Source organism: Eleginops maclovinus, chromosome 4 (genome assembly GCF_036324505.1).
Source record: "Eleginops maclovinus isolate JMC-PN-2008 ecotype Puerto Natales chromosome 4, JC_Emac_rtc_rv5, whole genome shotgun sequence".
Classification (NCBI taxonomy): domain Eukaryota; kingdom Metazoa; phylum Chordata; class Actinopteri; order Perciformes; family Eleginopidae; genus Eleginops; species Eleginops maclovinus.
Window position 1 is genome coordinate 11683973 of NC_086352.1, and position 17061 is coordinate 11701033.

At 40.7% G+C, this 17061-nt stretch overlaps 1 protein-coding gene across 1 annotated transcript in view; it reads right to left on the bottom strand.

Annotated features, from left to right (window-relative positions):
- Window positions 1-17061, bottom strand: part of tln2a (talin 2a) — an 81555-nt gene that overhangs the window by 20609 nt on the left and 43885 nt on the right. Inside the window, 16 exon segments of the mRNA XM_063882016.1 lie at window positions 617-825; window positions 1666-1768; window positions 1955-2083; window positions 2360-2494; window positions 2925-3038; window positions 3258-3371; window positions 4151-4279; window positions 7094-7260; window positions 9763-9922; window positions 10224-10358; window positions 11151-11318; window positions 11942-12040; window positions 13939-14147; window positions 14792-14900; window positions 15070-15183; window positions 15435-15615. Of these exon segments, the coding sequence (XP_063738086.1) occupies window positions 617-825; window positions 1666-1768; window positions 1955-2083; window positions 2360-2494; window positions 2925-3038; window positions 3258-3371; window positions 4151-4279; window positions 7094-7260; window positions 9763-9922; window positions 10224-10358; window positions 11151-11318; window positions 11942-12040; window positions 13939-14147; window positions 14792-14900; window positions 15070-15183; window positions 15435-15615 (2275 nt within the window).

A 17061-nucleotide genomic window follows, 5' to 3' on the forward strand; every position in this document is an offset into this window, starting at 1 on the left:
AAATAAAAAAACAGCCTAATTTCTGTTTCTCTCGCTTTTTAGAAAATACGTGGAGGACAACACATAAATAACCATGGTGCTTGGCCTATAAATATGCCACAAGGTTTATTATAGGATTCCCTTGCTGTATTTGACAGGTGTTCACTTTCATGTATTTATAAGCAGTTGGAGGCTTTGATCTGGCTCCGATTTTGTCCGCAAGAAAATATTTAGTTACAGATATTGAGTGATGTAGCCAAAATACCTGACTTTTTTTTAACGTTGATCAATCACTTCCATGTATGACACAGAAAATTCAATAAAGTCTGTGAAATGTTCAGTAAATGGAAAAGTGAGTCGCTAATATATGATGAGGATAGATTAAGTGAAGAATGACAGATCAATAACAAGTGAATCTTATACACTAAAGTATCATGGACTCACAAGTTGTGATTGTATTTTGTTTTGACAACCAGTATTCTGTCTTTGCGAGGATATTTGATTGAGTTTGCTTCAGGGCACGAGTGCTTTCGTCATACAATAAAAAAAGGCCAGAGCCTTTGAGTCCCCTGCTCTGTTTCAAAGGTAAGACATGCAGACCAGACTCTATACGTGTGTTGATCCTGAACCATCTCACCTGTGCCAGTCTCTGCTGACTATCAGCGTCTCCGGGGGAAACAAGCGCCTGCTTGGCTTCATGAATGAGAAGTGCCGAGCCCTCCATAACATCTCGAGCAGAGTCCAGCATGGCGGCCGCAGCCTTAGGGTCTGTGGTGGAGGCAGCGACGCCGCGGGCTGCCTGGGCGAGAGTCCTCAGGGCCTGAGCCGTCTCCCTGGCTGCTATTCCTACACACAGGATCAGAGGAAACAGAGGGTTCAGAAAGCAACAACTACTATCAGCACCTATCTCAGACATCATTTTATGACTAGATAATGTCACTAACAATTACTGATTGGAAAAGCTGTTAAAAATATTATTGTATTTGCATATAGAGTATTTTCTCTGACCTTACAAGAAGGTTTTCTTGTTGTTGCAACAAGAAAATGAGACAATCCATAATTTGGTTCAAGAGGCCGTTTGCCTCGAAGACAGGAATCAACATTTGATTTTATTTACAACACATCAGTTGGATGGGATACAACAAATGGAATTAAGACATATTATAGCAGCACAAGATTACTTAATAAACATAAAGCAGGTTCCAGCTGATAAGAGCTTTCTAATCAGGGTCTATTTGCTGTAGTTCAACCAATGACACTAAAGGTGTATTTACAAGTCTTTGATTTTACAACTTATGAGAACAGAGAATAGCAAGGTTTAGTATGTTTAAAAGTAAAGAGTATCTTACCCTGCTGCATCACACAAGCAGTTTATTTAGAGCAACAGACTATATATTGGGTAATTGGATTGGATAACTAAATCATATTTAAAGTCATGTGAACATGAGAATGAAGATTGGTTAAAATGTGTACTGCAAAATAATATGACTGAAGTCTGAAAACTGTCCCAGGGAAGCAGACGCAGCGCATTAAAGTAAGAGAAAAGCATATGGTGGATGTTCGGGTATGTTAACAGCAAACATCATATGATCTACATATATTAAATATAAAGACATATGTTTATTTGAAAAGGCAGTTTATATTGACCTCCGCTCCTTGGTAGATCAGTATGTCAGCAGTACCAACCTGTGTAGTGTTCATTTCCTTGAGCAGCACAGGTGAGCAGCTGAGCCATGGAGGATCCCACCGACTTAGAGGTGCTGCCCAGATCCTGAGCACACTTCTCCAACTAAAGCAGAGGACAATGTGAATGTAAGCAGTTCAATATCAAGCCGTGTCACAAACCTGTTAGGCCCTGCTTCAAGCGCGACAGCTGGTGGTCAATATCTTTTGTATAACTGCAATGCAACTGCCATTTTTCTGGCAACTGCCGGATCAATAAATGTTACAGGTCTAAAATAACAACGTCTCTTACTGATTCTCCAGGTAGTGGCTTCAGTTGGGTGTTCATGGCAGCCTGCATGGCATCCTGCAGCTCACTTCTCAGGGTCTGGATGGCAGTGAGCGCAGAGTCGATCTCCATAGGGCCGCACGCTTCATGAGCCTGGAAAATAAAGGAAGTCACTCACAATTCTGTACATGGGTTACTACTTGAGTTTTGCAAAGAGTGATTCTTTTAAAATATATATTTTGTTGTTATTTTTGGCTAGCTTAAATAGCCAATTACAGGTATGGAAAACAGACTTAAGGAATTTAATTAAACTACAGGTAAAATGATGCAACTTCTAGCTTCTAGCATGTATTTGCATTTAAAATACAGTGATTTCCTGCATGCAGTATCAGCTCTATATGCGCATGCGCCTCTGTGTCTGCGTTCTACCTTCTGTGCAGACGTCCTCAGCTCAGCAAGGCAGGTGGCCAGGTTCTTGGCACACTGACCCAGTTGCATTGCTGCAGCCTGATCCGTCACCGTGGGAACGGATGACTTGGCCGAGGTCACCATCTTACTACCAGGCTGCAGGGTTTAAAAGGAAAATGTGAAAAATCTTCAATAAAAAACATATTTTTCCTTAGAGCATTTAGTAACAGCCTAGAGAAAAAAAGGGACAAAGGTTAAATTATGTGTTGGTATTTGTGGAGACCCAAAGCTCCTCCATCAGCTGTAAAAGTGGGTCTGAGGCATTAAAGACATCATCCCACCACACCGCTGCTTCTTTAACTGCCTGCTTACTCCAAAAAGAGGTTACAGGCCTATTTCCAAAGGATCCCCACATGACAGGAACACTATTTTTACTCAGTTTAGCCTGGTTCCTAATCTAGGACTGAAACTACTTAAATTGAGTATGTGGACATAACGTTCTAACAGTCTCCTCTCCAGCACAGGTGGGAAATGGTGATGCAATAGTTTGTGTGTCTGTATGTGTGTGTGCAGGTGTGAACTGCACCTGTAAAAAGTTTTGACTGGCAATGATGAGTGCAAGTTGTGCACTGAGGTCCTCTGGTTTGGCCTGACTGCCGCGCACCCCCTGGACAAGTTGGGGGATGTGGTCTGCCACCGCCTATACAAAAACACGCATGCAAATACACATGTTCGATGTAAGTACTGTCAAAATAGAAACTTCACAATACTTTTCTCTAAAATACTTTGATAGAAATCATCAAGCCAGCACTGATTAAAGTATGCACATTTGATTTTTTTTTCAAAATCCTAATTTTACTGGTAAAAAATAAAGTAAACAAAGATAAAATGGCGCACTTCTGTCCGCACTGATCCTCACCTTACAGCTCTGCACCAGCTGCTGGTGAGCAGACGTGTTCTTGTTGGAGGCAGCAGCGTTTTGAGCGGCAGCGATGGTCTGTGTGGCTGCAGCGGCTGCTTGCTTGGCAGCATTCTGAGGAACACAAATAGAAATACTCATAAAAATAAGCAAAAAACATTTGTGTTTTTTAATCTGGATATTCAAAGGATCTCGTGTGGACTTTGTGCTATGATGGATTTACAATCAACTTCTTGTGTTTATCTACATGAGCTTGCTCCTGCTTGTTGGCTGCATGAAAACATAATTTAACATTGCAATCCTGTTCAGCTTTAGAATGTATATAGCAAGTTCATTATTCATTATCTAGACTTAATATCTTTAAGAAAAATATGCATTGAGAGCACACCATAAACTATACAAAGACAAGTGACTTGTTAAGCATGTAAAGCTTGTAACAAATGCCTTGAAATGGATCAATCCTGTTAATGAGCTTGATCTTTTAGATTGAAGAAAAATAAGCCCCTTCCCTTTCCCTGATCCACTTAATAAATGAATACTGCCGTTTCTATTGCAGGACCATTTAGACAAGAGTTACATCAAACATTAATCCATCTAAAAACTTGATATCTATTGTTGAAAGACGCACTGCTGAAATCCACATCTAAGACCTTTGGTGCAAAGTGGGGGCAACACTCGGTGCTATATAGAGATGGTGACATTTAGGAATGGTCTTTTTTTAAATGTCAAGTTTTGTTTTGTAAACACATAAGACCACATAAAATCCAGGCAATGAAAAGTAGGAAAAGTGACAGGGGAAGTCCTAAAGCAACAGGCTTATACAACGTCCCCACATCTTGAGTATACACACCAACAACCAGTTTTAACTTAAGTTTAGTTTCCCTTTAACTGACCTCCAGTCTGTTAATCAGTTTCTTCTTGATGGCATTCTGAGCAGCCGCGTTGGTGGCCACTCGCAGACCCTCTGCAGCCTCCCTCAGTCTTTGTTGCTGGTCCTCATTCTCTGGGTAAGCCGCCGCGCCCTGAGGACATGCACAGGGATCAGCAAATGCACAACAGGTGAGCAAGATTGAAAAGCAGCTGGTATTAAAGCCTTTTCCTTCCTGATAACATGTTAGCACTCATTGCTACACACACACTGTCGGAGACTAGCAGCACACACACACACACACACTCACACACACACACAACTGTCATAATAGTATATAAGTCATCTTATAAAAAGGACGCAGATTTAAATCTATAACTCAGCTGCTGCTTTTCTCCCTCAATTGTTTGTTGATAGGTAAACGTCAAGAGACGATGTATTTATTTTATTAACAAGCAGCTCTTTTTATCTTTATGTTTATGAATCTAGCGGTGCAAATTAACTGGGTTCATCGGAGACCAATATCAATCAGCACCTGTGTGTCTCCCGCTGAGATAGACACAAAGCTAAGCCTGCATCAATTAGGCTAATTACTTTGGAACCGGGTATATTCTACTGCAGCTACGCAGAGAGGCTGGTGTCCGTGCTTTTGTTAAGCTATGCCGTTACGGTAATTTAGCAGATGTCACGACAAACAGAAAAGGGCTTTTGGTGTTACTTTCTAATCATTTCATGGGTGGAAAATGTTTTGTTTCATCATTTGACTTTGCATTAATCACAGCAAAATGTGAGTCAAATCATTGTCTGTAGCTGTCATTTGCCTGTTGGCAAGTGCTGACACTGGTTTGTCAGAAACCAATTTGCATAATTATTAAAAAAGTGCTGATTTCAAGAGGAAGTAGCAAGATAGCACACGCAGTAATTTATAATGGGGAACAAGCCTTCAAAAAGCAGGGTCTGTTGTACACTGATAAAATGCATGTACAATAAGTGCCTTGCTAAAAACCTGACATGGGCTTTACAAAGAAAAAAAGTTGGCTGCAAAACTTGCAGTCCAAAGATCAATCAGTTACCAAGGCAACAGCAGGCTAAATTGTGAGCCTCCATCGATACAGACGAGTTGTGACTGTGATAAGTCTCACATCAAACTCAACCATCAAACCAGCTGGAGGGCGTCATTTAATTTTCATGGTGGAAGTGGAGAGTTATTAATATCAGTGTGTGATTGTGCAGACAGATAATGAGACTGATGTGGAGAGTTAGCAGATAAATGGCTCGGATAGAGGAAGATGGGACGGCAACTCTAAGCTTGCCCTTTAGCAGTCGGGGAAGAAAGGGTTTGATGTCCCCGAACTCTTAATCATGTTAGGATGGAAACCTTAGGTGTGAACAGAACTGGAAGGGAAATGTAAATGCTGTATGGATATTCATATTTCAACCTATCATTTAGTTTTATTGGTCTCAATAGGCTTGGTTCTGGCAACAATTAAACCAAAGGATTAGACGAGGCTGTGCAAACATTTCCTGTGCTAAACAGCTTTGTTTAGTTCCTATTAATTGAAACTGTTAACACAAGATATTCAATAATGTGCAAAGGGTCAGCAAAATAATAGTAGTTTTATTATCACATCTTATTAAGCGCTACAATTTAGAGTTTATAAACACGGTCATGTATATTTGAGATTAAAGAGAGAACACAATGTGGTTAAGCAATCTAGCAAGGGATTTTAGCAACCCTAATATTAATTCTAAGACATTTATAGTGTAGAAACAAAACAAAACGCGCCATTTAACCCAGGTTGGGAATGTTGCAAAGGCCACAAGAGTTGACCCGTTTACAATAAAAACAACTCGGTATCTGAAAGGGATACCTAAGATATACCCCCTAGCTGCTCAAGAAAGAGTAAATAATTGAATACCCAGAAATGCACTCCGAATACGCAGACCTCCGCTGAGGACAAGGGTGCATTCAAGGGCTCCTCAGAGCCATTTATAGTACTGTGGTTTTTTTAACGCTTGATCGTTAGTAGATTGTAATGTCGAAAACAACATTGACGCTACAAGAGAAGACGTGATGTATTTTATTGCTCACAGCATTTTATAACACGTTCAGAGCTGTGTCCCTGTTGTTCCAATCTGAGGGGGTGTGGATCTTTTCAGTAATGAATACTTTTACTGTTTAATTTGAAGATGATTAGCGATCCACTCCAAAAAAAGTGGGGTTTTCCTTGGCCAATGCTACACCTTTCCAGCAAGTTTCATAAAAATCAGTGTTTTTTTTGTAATCCTGCTGACAGTCAAACCAAGCAACCAACTGGAGGTAATTAAACCATACAATGTGATTTATCTGTATGAAAAAAAAATCCTAATTCACGATCTCTAAATTCAGACATGCAATGCCTTATTCACCGCTCAGGATTGATGTGAACATGTTTTCAGATGTGACTTTACAGTCCAAAAACCATAGGAAAACGACCCTGAAAAACCTTTTCGAATCACACATTGGAATTTGGGGATTTCCAGAATTAAAAATCTGTCCATGCCACTATATTTTCTTTTATAGCATAAAAGGTCATAGTTCATGATGAAGCATCTTACCAATACAAAGCAGACATTGACTTCTTAAACTGTCATTCTTGGCCTTTTTCTTCTTTGCACACACACACAAACACACTATAATCTGGTGCCGCTGGCCTAGCTTCTGTCCACTCTGCTGCCATTGAAAAGGTCACCCTGTACGAGGGAATAAAACTCAGCCCTATAGATTTTTCATTTGGTCTTCAAAAAAACACTGCTGTGATTAAAACCAAAAACCTTCCCTAAAGGATTCACCCAAAACATTTCTCTAAGTGAAAGATTATGATGAAATATGCATGGACTTTTAAATATGCACTCCTCAGTTCAGTAAACTTCTCTCTGTTGACAAAACTTGAGATACATTTGCAAAAAAACAAGAATAGCTGCTTACCTTTGCTGCCTCTACCATCCTTGCGGTGGCGTCGGCCAGCAATTTGGCCGCTGCCAGTAACTTCTTAGAGTTGTCCACGTCCACCTCGGCCTCGGCGTCAGACCTCATAGCGTTCACCAGGTCCGAGGTGGCCTGAGCCAAAACCCGCGCCTGACGCACCATCTCTCCTGAGACGGGATTAGAGAGGACAGAGGTAGTGTGGAGGCGAGGGGAGGGTGGGGGGACAGATGAGAAATATTAGAGAGAAGTGGATTAATAGATGAGTCATACTAATAAGAGATTGAGTGTGTTAACTCTGTGGTTTAATGTAACTGCCTAGCTCTGTCCTTCTGCTGAAAATCCTCCTGAGGTAATGGTGATGAAAAATTTGGACGGGAAAGAATACAAATGTTTGAACCACATTTATCAACAAAAGAAATCAAACTAAGCTGTATTCTTGTGCAGGATGCGGATAATGATGCAATACTGGCAAATCTTAACAGAGCAGATAAATATTTAAACAAACTGCAATGATGTATAATATAAAGACACCATTTCAGTTTGTATCAGGAGGACAAATTCAAAGCTTACTCGTTAAAAATACTCATATTTAGTTGACTCGCATTACAACTGTCTGAAGATATAAACAATACCAAGCTTTTAAGATGAAGATGTTTAATGTCAGCATCAAAAACATAATACAAAAGAAACTAAAATCTTGTGCGTTTACTGCACTCCCTGATCAAGTGTGCGTCACGCTTTAACACCTGACTTGCGAAGACAAAAAGCAACTGTTCCATCAACCCCGGTGTTTTCAATTCCTCTGAAAATATTCTTAGAATCAGACAAAAGAGAAAAGACAGAAAGGAAAAGAAGAGAGCTGTTGTCGATATTCTCCCTGTCAAAGCAGGCCTGGCAGTGGATGCATGAAATGATTTGCCAACACTTCACTACAAAAGGATCTACTCCTGTTTTTATTCCAGGTGTGACATAACCTGACATATTTGACACCGGTTCAAAGGCGGTGTTTTCCAGATAGCTGCACGTATGCAGACCTCAGCCGAGAAAACAGCAATTCCCCTTGTCCATCAAACCAATCAGTTCGTCTAAGCTGACCGCTAACCCGGGACATTCTCTGTGAATCTCTTTCCATCCACCTGTCTTTCTCTGCTGTCAGTCTTGTAAACATCACTGTCAGCTTTTTCTTTGTGGCTTCGCCAGTGCTGACAGCAGTCCATTTACACCCACCATCATGCCATTCTCTCTGAAGAGAAGACAGGGTAAGGCACAGACACACAGAAAGACATCTACTTAGAAAGCCAAAACTTTAAAGCTGTGGAGAGCAAGTTTTGGAGCTGTAGTTTGTATGATTTTTCTTTACCTATTTAAAACATGGTATTTGGCTAAAAAGGGTCCAATATGCTTCATTTGACTCAATTTCAAAGCATGACAGAAGCCAACATGTTGCCATGCTTTTTTGAAAACTCTTTAATGGGTTGCAGTTTCAAGTCTTGTTCACAAAATGTGGAAAATGCAACTAAAGTATGAACCAAAAAAGTGAGAAAAAAGAGAGCTTGCATTTTAAACAAAAAACACTGCAATCAATACTGAGCTCTGCCTCCAAACCATCAGCTACCTTTCGTTTTTTATTCATAGTTCCTTGATATATATTTTGACCCAAGGTGTCAATCATTCTATAAAAGCATTTTTGGCTTTCTTTGTATCCTTTATTTGCTGACAAGATTGTATTATCAACACGATTAAGAGTCTGCAGCGATTCGAGTTGCTGTGTGGGCTGTACTTAGGCAAAGCAGCGCTTTTAGCTAAATGCTAACATCAGCATGCTAACATGCTCCCAATTGCAATGCTAACATGCTAAAAACAGGAAGGTGCCAATATTTAACAGGTATCATTTCAAATATGTTCACCGAATTAGTGTAGCATATTAGCATGCTGACATCTGGTAATTAGTACTTACATAAAACGCCAACCTGAGGCTGACGATAATGTATGTATGCTTGCAGCTATATGGACGTCAATTAGGTTCTTGACAAATTACATTCATGAGCTGATTATTGCTCTACATGAAAAGATAAGGGATGCCAAAAGTGATCATTTACCCTGAGGGGGACATAACTGTGTGTACCAAATTCATCGCAATCCAGCCATTAGTTGCTTAGTCATTTCAAGTGTCAGCCTCATGGTGGCGCTAGCGGAAGAATCAGAGGCTCACCAATATCATTAGGCGTCATCTTCTGGGCACCATGAATGTCTGTAAAACATGTCATGGGAATCCATACAACAGTTGTCGAGACATTTCAGTCCAGAGTGGTGGACGGAGTGATCAGAGACATTGCCATCATTAGAGCCATGCGGCGAGTATGGCTGGTTACAACTATATCTCACTGAAAGTAGCTGGCTCTGCTTTTTACCTTCTTAGACAGCTTAAAGCTTTTCAAATCCAAAATTCATCTTCATTTCAAGGACAATTATTGCGCTGTTTTTTAACCCTAAGAGCCAGTCATAACGGAAAAAAATCATATACAAAAGTGCATTAATTTAAACATATGTCAGCCTTGTTTGTATTTCATAGTATCTAAACAAATAGGAAAAGGCTCCAAAATGAGAAATTGTAATTCCTTTAGTATCTCAGCCTTCCATTTCCAAGCAGTATCCTCTTTGTGACTTACCTGCATCTCCCATGGAGCTAAAGATATTCTCAGTGACGGTCATGATGGTGTCAGTGGCCTGGTCGTAGCGCCCGATTGGCTCTCCCCTGGCGGTGTACTGACGAACATGCTGCAGGAGATCCCCTAGCGCCTGACTCACCACGCTGGCCGCTGCGCTCACCTTCAACACAGGTGAAGCACATCATCAATGTTAGTGCTTCTTAAACTGCATTATGCCCTGCTTCTTATTCCATGAGGCTGAGGAGAAGCACACTGGACTCATTATCCTCATTGCTTCTTAAGCCGGGTGGTAGTACACAAACTGAATTTAAAATACATCCAGTGCTGTTTCAATAAAGAAAAGCTTTCATTATTCTAGGAAACCAGTCCGCTTGTGTCTTGTTATGTTGTGAGACCAAACAATTATACATACATTGAGTTTGGTGCAGCGTTACCCATTATATACGGTAAATAACACTGACCTGTTTGAGGAGCTCGCCATCTTCCGTGGCTGAGAGGCAGGCCTGGACGCAGCTTTCCACCGAGCGATCCACCAGCTTCCCAGCTTCGATTAACTGCTCCTGGCAAACCGGTGAACTGATGGTGGGACTCACCACCTACAACAAGTGAAGAAAGGTAACATAAGGTGGAGAAAAAAAATCTCTTCCATCTTCATTTATAATATATACAAAAAAGAGAAAACAGTGGCTTCTTTTAATGCAAAAGTCATCTATATGTGAAAATTCTAACATTTTAAAAATACAAAACTTAAAAAGTAGTCTCCTTTATAGTTGGACTAAAACCCACTACCATAACAGTCTTAACATCTTAAAACACATCCACAGAGAACAGAGGAAACTGAAAAGAGGATGCAACCATTTGAAGGGATTCAGCAGAATGGTTCTCATCATGGATGATGAAGAAAGGTGAGGATTTGTTCAGTAAATGCAACAATTCTGATTTGGAGCCAGGAGGGCATTTAAAGTAATTGGAGGCATGTGGCTTGTTAAATTAAAGATGTACAAACATGATGCTATCGGAGGGTATTTAACGGTGCCTTGTTGATTCATGATATAATCATGCACCACAACTATTTCTTAGCTGCGGTTAAATTAGAGGTAATTTATATATTACAAAAATCTCTATTTACCAAACCTTGCTGCATGGTCTAATTATTAGAGAAGATAACACAACAAATGGAGGTGTTGTCATGCATGCACAACAGGTTCCCAAGTGACACCATCGCAAAGTGTAAAATCCCAGACAGCCTGATCTGTTAATTGGGAAAACATCACACAACCAACACAAATTTGCATAAACATCAACTGAATTTGTCATACGCAAATATTGATATGATCATTTAGTACATTGCCTCTCAAATTTCAACATTAAATATGATATTTCTTTACCTTGGCACATGCCACCAGCTGGGAGGTGGACAGCGCACACTGCGTGGCAGCGGCTATGACCCGGTTCTGGAGCACGGTGTCCTCCGCTACCTGCGCCACGTTCTTGGCCTTCAGCACCATCATGGCTGCGGCGTTGGCCACTGCTTTGGCCAAATTCATCAGGATGTCCTAAAAACAACGGGTTTCAAATAAGAAATAAGAATAAAAAACACTCAAACTCTCATCAGTAAGATATGGACCTGTCTTTTTTCCCTTTCTCATAAACAAATGACACATATTATGGCATAGGCATTTGGTAAAGTGAAGGGAGAGGTGATTCCTCGGAGCTCTGTGACAAAGGATTGTGTCTGTAGTTGTAATAGCGCTAAAACAGAGGGGATGGAAAATTAAAATGCCATATCATATCTTGTTTAAGCAATAGTCTTTTGCTTAATCACCAACTGTGCATAGGTACAACTCATCATTACTGTACACTACTGAAACACACTGTGAGCGTGGTGACAGGCAGGCAGTTAAAAAGGTTGTGTTGATCTGATCTATGTATAACCCTGGCAAACATTGCATTACAATAACAATCGTGATTCAGTATGAGCTACATGAAAGAAAAACACAGGCCTGACAGCTAGAATAGCATTCAATTCAAACAAAAATCCCAATATCCTCCCCATATTCCCCTGGATACAATGTGTTTTTGATTAACCGAGTTCCAGAGGAGTGAGTTTTCTTTAAATATTACACAGACGTTGATGGTGATGATGATAAATGGATGGGGGGGGGGGGGGCAGCGTTACCTGGAACCTCTCGTCCGTCTCGCTTTCTCCAATCTGGCGCAGGAGGTCTCCGCTGGCCTGGCCGATGCTGCCTGCTGCTGTCAGCACAGTCTGTCTGGGCTGCGAGCGCACAAACACACACGCACGCATGAACACACACACACACACACACACACACACACACACACACACACACACACACACACACACACACACACACACACACACACACACACACACACACACACACACACACACACACACACACACACACACACACACACACACACACACACACACACACACACACACACACACACACACACACACACACACACACACACACACACACACACACACACACACACACACACACACACACACACACACACACACACACACACACACACACACACAAGAGAGAGAAAACCATCAGGATGTGAAACTGCATTTGGACGCCTGGTTGGAAACTGCATCATCTTGCATCTTGAAATATGGCTTCCAAGTAACCTCTAATGTGTTTAACTGTGCAGCATGTGTCTGAAACAAAATCATTGCCACTATAGTGATGCATTCTGCACCTCTGTTAACACTTTGTTATTGATTTTAACACACAGAAATGTATCATATTGCTAGTTCACTGCAATAACACAAAAACAGCACCGTATCTGCTGATAACAATTACAGTGTGGCAGTCTGTCTGCAGACTAAGGTGGTGAAAGAAATGTACAGAGCCGATACAAACAAATAATTTACTTTTGTATATCTACCTTATAATAAACAAACCATCCTTTAAAAATGATACGCAGAGGGATTTTTTGGTATGCAGGAGAGACTGAAAACTAGGAGGTATGAATCTGTGCTAGTTTCTAATATTTTGCTCAATATGAGCTCTATTAACAGTTTACTATTCTCCTTATTTGACTTTGTTACAGCAGTCTAATGTATAAACAGTGTTGTCTGGCTTTATGAATATTTAACATTATGTATTCTCTGTCACGTGTAGGAAGATTAGCTTATTGCCACAGTATCAGCTACTGGGGATCCTTTAAATAAATACATAAACACCAAAGTTTACTTTAACAAACAGCCAACATCCCTTCCTCTAACTATCCTTCAGGCTTCAAGTAATCTTTCCAACTACCCGCATGCATAATGCAGGAGTGTATAACGCGCAGCGCTGTCCCAAAGCTAGATGAAGCCGTGCATTATGCAGATTACCAGCCAACAACTGTACAGTACATTAACTTCTGAATGATACTGCCACGACAACAAACTCCTGATAGACTTCAGTGAGAGCATTAGAGTAAAATACAGATGGAAACAACACTAGAAACAACTGTCTTTTCCTTTTTAAAGCAAGTTCTGTTTTCAAAAAAAGCATGAAATGCCTGCCATTCAGCCTGGCCTCCGTCTGAGATGTTTTATGAAGACCGACCCAAACAATTCAGTTAGCCGCATCCGGCCAGCATCAGAGGATGCTCATATAATTAGATTTAGAATGGAGGAACAGAAGACACACTGCTTTATTAAGAGATGATACATTGTGTCAGAGCAGAGCTGCTCCATGGCCAATTTGATTAACTTTTTAGGTTATCAATTTGGAAAGAAAAAAACCTTTACGTGGAAAGGCAAATACGCACACAAAATCTCACTCAGGAGTTGTCTGCTTGCTGCATGGACCCACAGCTAGGTTCAGCCTTCCCTTTCACACATTATCCTGTCTCTTTATCTAATCTTTCTATCTATGAGCCTTCCCCGCCTTCTATATTTTATCTGAGCTCAATATGGTGGCCACGTTTTGTCTTCCTTTCACATTTCAATGTCTACAGTCATATTGACTATTATATCGTTCAGACTTTACTTGCAATGAATTCAACATGAACCATCTGCCACCTACTATATAACATGGAAACTCCTACACAAGCACAATAACGAGAGATTGGTACCATACAAGAAAAAGACTGGCGGGGTTTTAACAAGACATGGTTTCATTTTCTCAGTGTTACTTCGCTTACCTCTCCAGATGCCGGCTCTACAGCCTTCAGCAGGTCAGACACGGCCCCTGCGAGGGTCCTGGCAGCCCTCATCAGGTCATTACCCCCGCCCACGTCGTCCTCCATCAGTGCAGCCAGCAGCTTCACACCCTTTGACATTTCTGTCAGGTTGGATGAGATGGTGGTGATGGCGCAGCCCACGGCGGTGTAGTCTGTGTCAGTGGGATCGCCTGGGGAGATTAGGAGAGGGGACGGAATAACAAAAGTCATTAATGAAAGAACACTAAAGTTTATTTTTAAAAAAGTATTATAACCCAATTAAAATGTGATTGCTCTCCAGTGACTCTTCTTCACTCTAACTGAAATTAAAGAACGCATACACGCATCAATCAATTTTAGTAGAGGACTCTTAGCAGGAAATTCTTGCTCTGTAGCAAAAGATTCAATGTAAAAATAACCAATCAACCTATTTAAACTTGGAGGGTTTCAAAATGGCACATAACCAATAGACACATCTACCAGTCTACATACACCAAACCACAGCAGGAAACAGGGACCTATAACATTTTATACAGATCCTGAAACTATGTCCATGAACACCAGACAGATGGGAAAAGTGTGCTTTAAAGTCACTAATGAGCCAGATAATTTTAACTCTGGCACTCGGCTAATGTACTTGTTAAACTGTGGGCATGACTTAACACTTTCCCTGGTTTCATTAAGCCTTCCTAAAAGCCTTATAATTAATCCCACAAAGGCTTTTCAACAATACATGAAGTAGTCTTGCTGTACTATCAAGATGTCTGCACTGAATCAAGGCCTTGGTAGCAGAAAAGCGTGACAGAATCTGCTGAGTCAAGCCAGTGCCACTCACCAGCTGTGAGGTTGACGACAGAGGCGGTTCCTGCAGTGATGGCGTCCACCTGGGAGTGGATCTCATGCTTTGACTCATCCATCTTGTTCTGGATCCATACCTTGGATGCCTAGGCACACAGAGGGAGACCACACCAACATAGTTATTTGCATGCATGCAGGCTGTCATTCTGCAGACAGATTTATTATTTATTTTATGGCTTTTTCCTTTATCACTTTCATAGGATGTTATATATTACAATAATATGTGGTGTTTCATGTGTGTGCACTGTACTGTACCATGTCCTGTCCAAGTGGTGGCAGGTCATCCACCTCCCCTAGGTCGATCTGGGCCTTCTGCACAGCTTGCATACTGGTGTTGATGGTTCCCATTAAAGCCTGCTGTGCTGAACTCTATGCAAACAGGAAGACAAACAGGTTCATTACTCACTGAATGCAGCCTTGAGGGATTTTTAAAAAGAAAGCCTGCTAAGAAGATGATTGCACCCTTGTGAATTTTTTAGCATGAGCCGAAACCAACAACGCATAGTGGAAAAAAAGATAATGATACACCTGTGTAGTGGTGTGTGTGGCATACACCTTCAACTTCATCACTGAGCAAAAATACATAAAAATCACAATAAGTGTTATTATGTTGTTCTTACGAGAGGAGGCATGTGTCCGCGGTGCATCTGACCCATTGTGATCTGCTGCTGAGCAGATGGCATGGTGCCCATGCTGAGCGACTCTGTGCCGATGGAGCCGGAGCGAATCACCCCTGGCAGCGCCACTGAGCCATGCTCCATTCGGCCCACACGATTAAACTGCTGCTGAAGGATGGTGGACCTGCAGACACATAATCAGGAAGTTAATAAAGCTTCTAAAATGTTAAGGGATAATCACCTGTCCCTGAAACATCATGTTCTCAAATGAAGTCCTGTCTGAAAGGGGGCATATCATGCTCACCTTTTGGCTAATGCTAATAGATTTGGTTTATACTTCAAGTTACCATGCTTTAATGATTAAAAAACACATTACTTTACATATATTATCCATTTCATATGCCCTCTTTCTGAAATGCTCTGTTTTAGTGCACCTCTCCTTAAGCCCTCCTCCAGAAAATGTCCAGTCTGCTCTGAATATCTTGCGAGAAAAATAGGGTAACGAGTAAGCTTTTCATGATGTGTCCCCTTTATTTAAAGTAGATTATTACCCACAGCATGAAAATGATTCCAAAGTGTTATTCTTTCGAGAGAGTAAATCTAGTAGGTTAGATGTAATCATAAACATTTATATTTAAAAATCACACCTTCATTGAAGTTTGAAATTCAAGCTTATTGAGTGTTCGGTTGATAAACCTGAGAGTAATAGGGATCCATTTATATGGTAGAATTGCAGTCATTAGTGCGGAGAATGAGGACTTTTCAAGAATGCTTGGTAATGTTTGTCATATATGCACATGGCATTTATCACCAAAGGGAGTGAGGTGACAAATCAATCAGTGGGAGTGATGATTAGTCATTATCCTCACAAATTGCTGGTCTCAAAGCTTTACAAAAAGTTGTGCCAATCACAGTGAAGCAGTGAACACAGTGAAAATGTGTGACTGGGTGTAGAAAAATGAAATGTAAATACATGTATTTATCTGTATTGAATATGTAACATGTTAGTAATTCTGTTAGGTAACCACAGATACACGAGGCAGTAGCTAAAACGAACGATTATAAAAGCTAACAGCAGCTAAACTAGTCCTGATAAAAGATAGTAATAGGAAGCACATAAGTTTAATATCACAGACACTTAGCAGAGAGCGAAGCACGATTCAATGTATGGCAATACCATTTGTTCCATTTCTCTAGGATTCACACAGCCATGGAAACAGAGCCCGTAAAGCCCCGAAAAAACTGTTGGATTTTATCTCAAAACTGAAGATTAAAAGCTAAATCCAGTGTGAAAGATTTTTACCACCAAGTAATTTGGCTGTGTTGGTTTCCTGATTTGGTAAAGTGAAGGGAGAGGTGATTCCTCGGAGCTCTGTGACAAAGGATTGTGTCTGTAGTTGTAATAGCGCTAAAACAGAGGAGATGGAAAATTAAAATGCCATATCATATCTTGTTTAAGCAATAGTCTTTTGCTTATTGTGTATTTTATATTTGACTTATAAAAAGGGCAGCATAAAGAATAAGTGAAAAAAACTTCCCACTGTGTACTTCTGGAAGACAGAGCTTTGTTTTGATTCTCCTCCGATAAGGCCATCCACAGCAACGCTTGCTATGTCTTTGCAGTATTAAA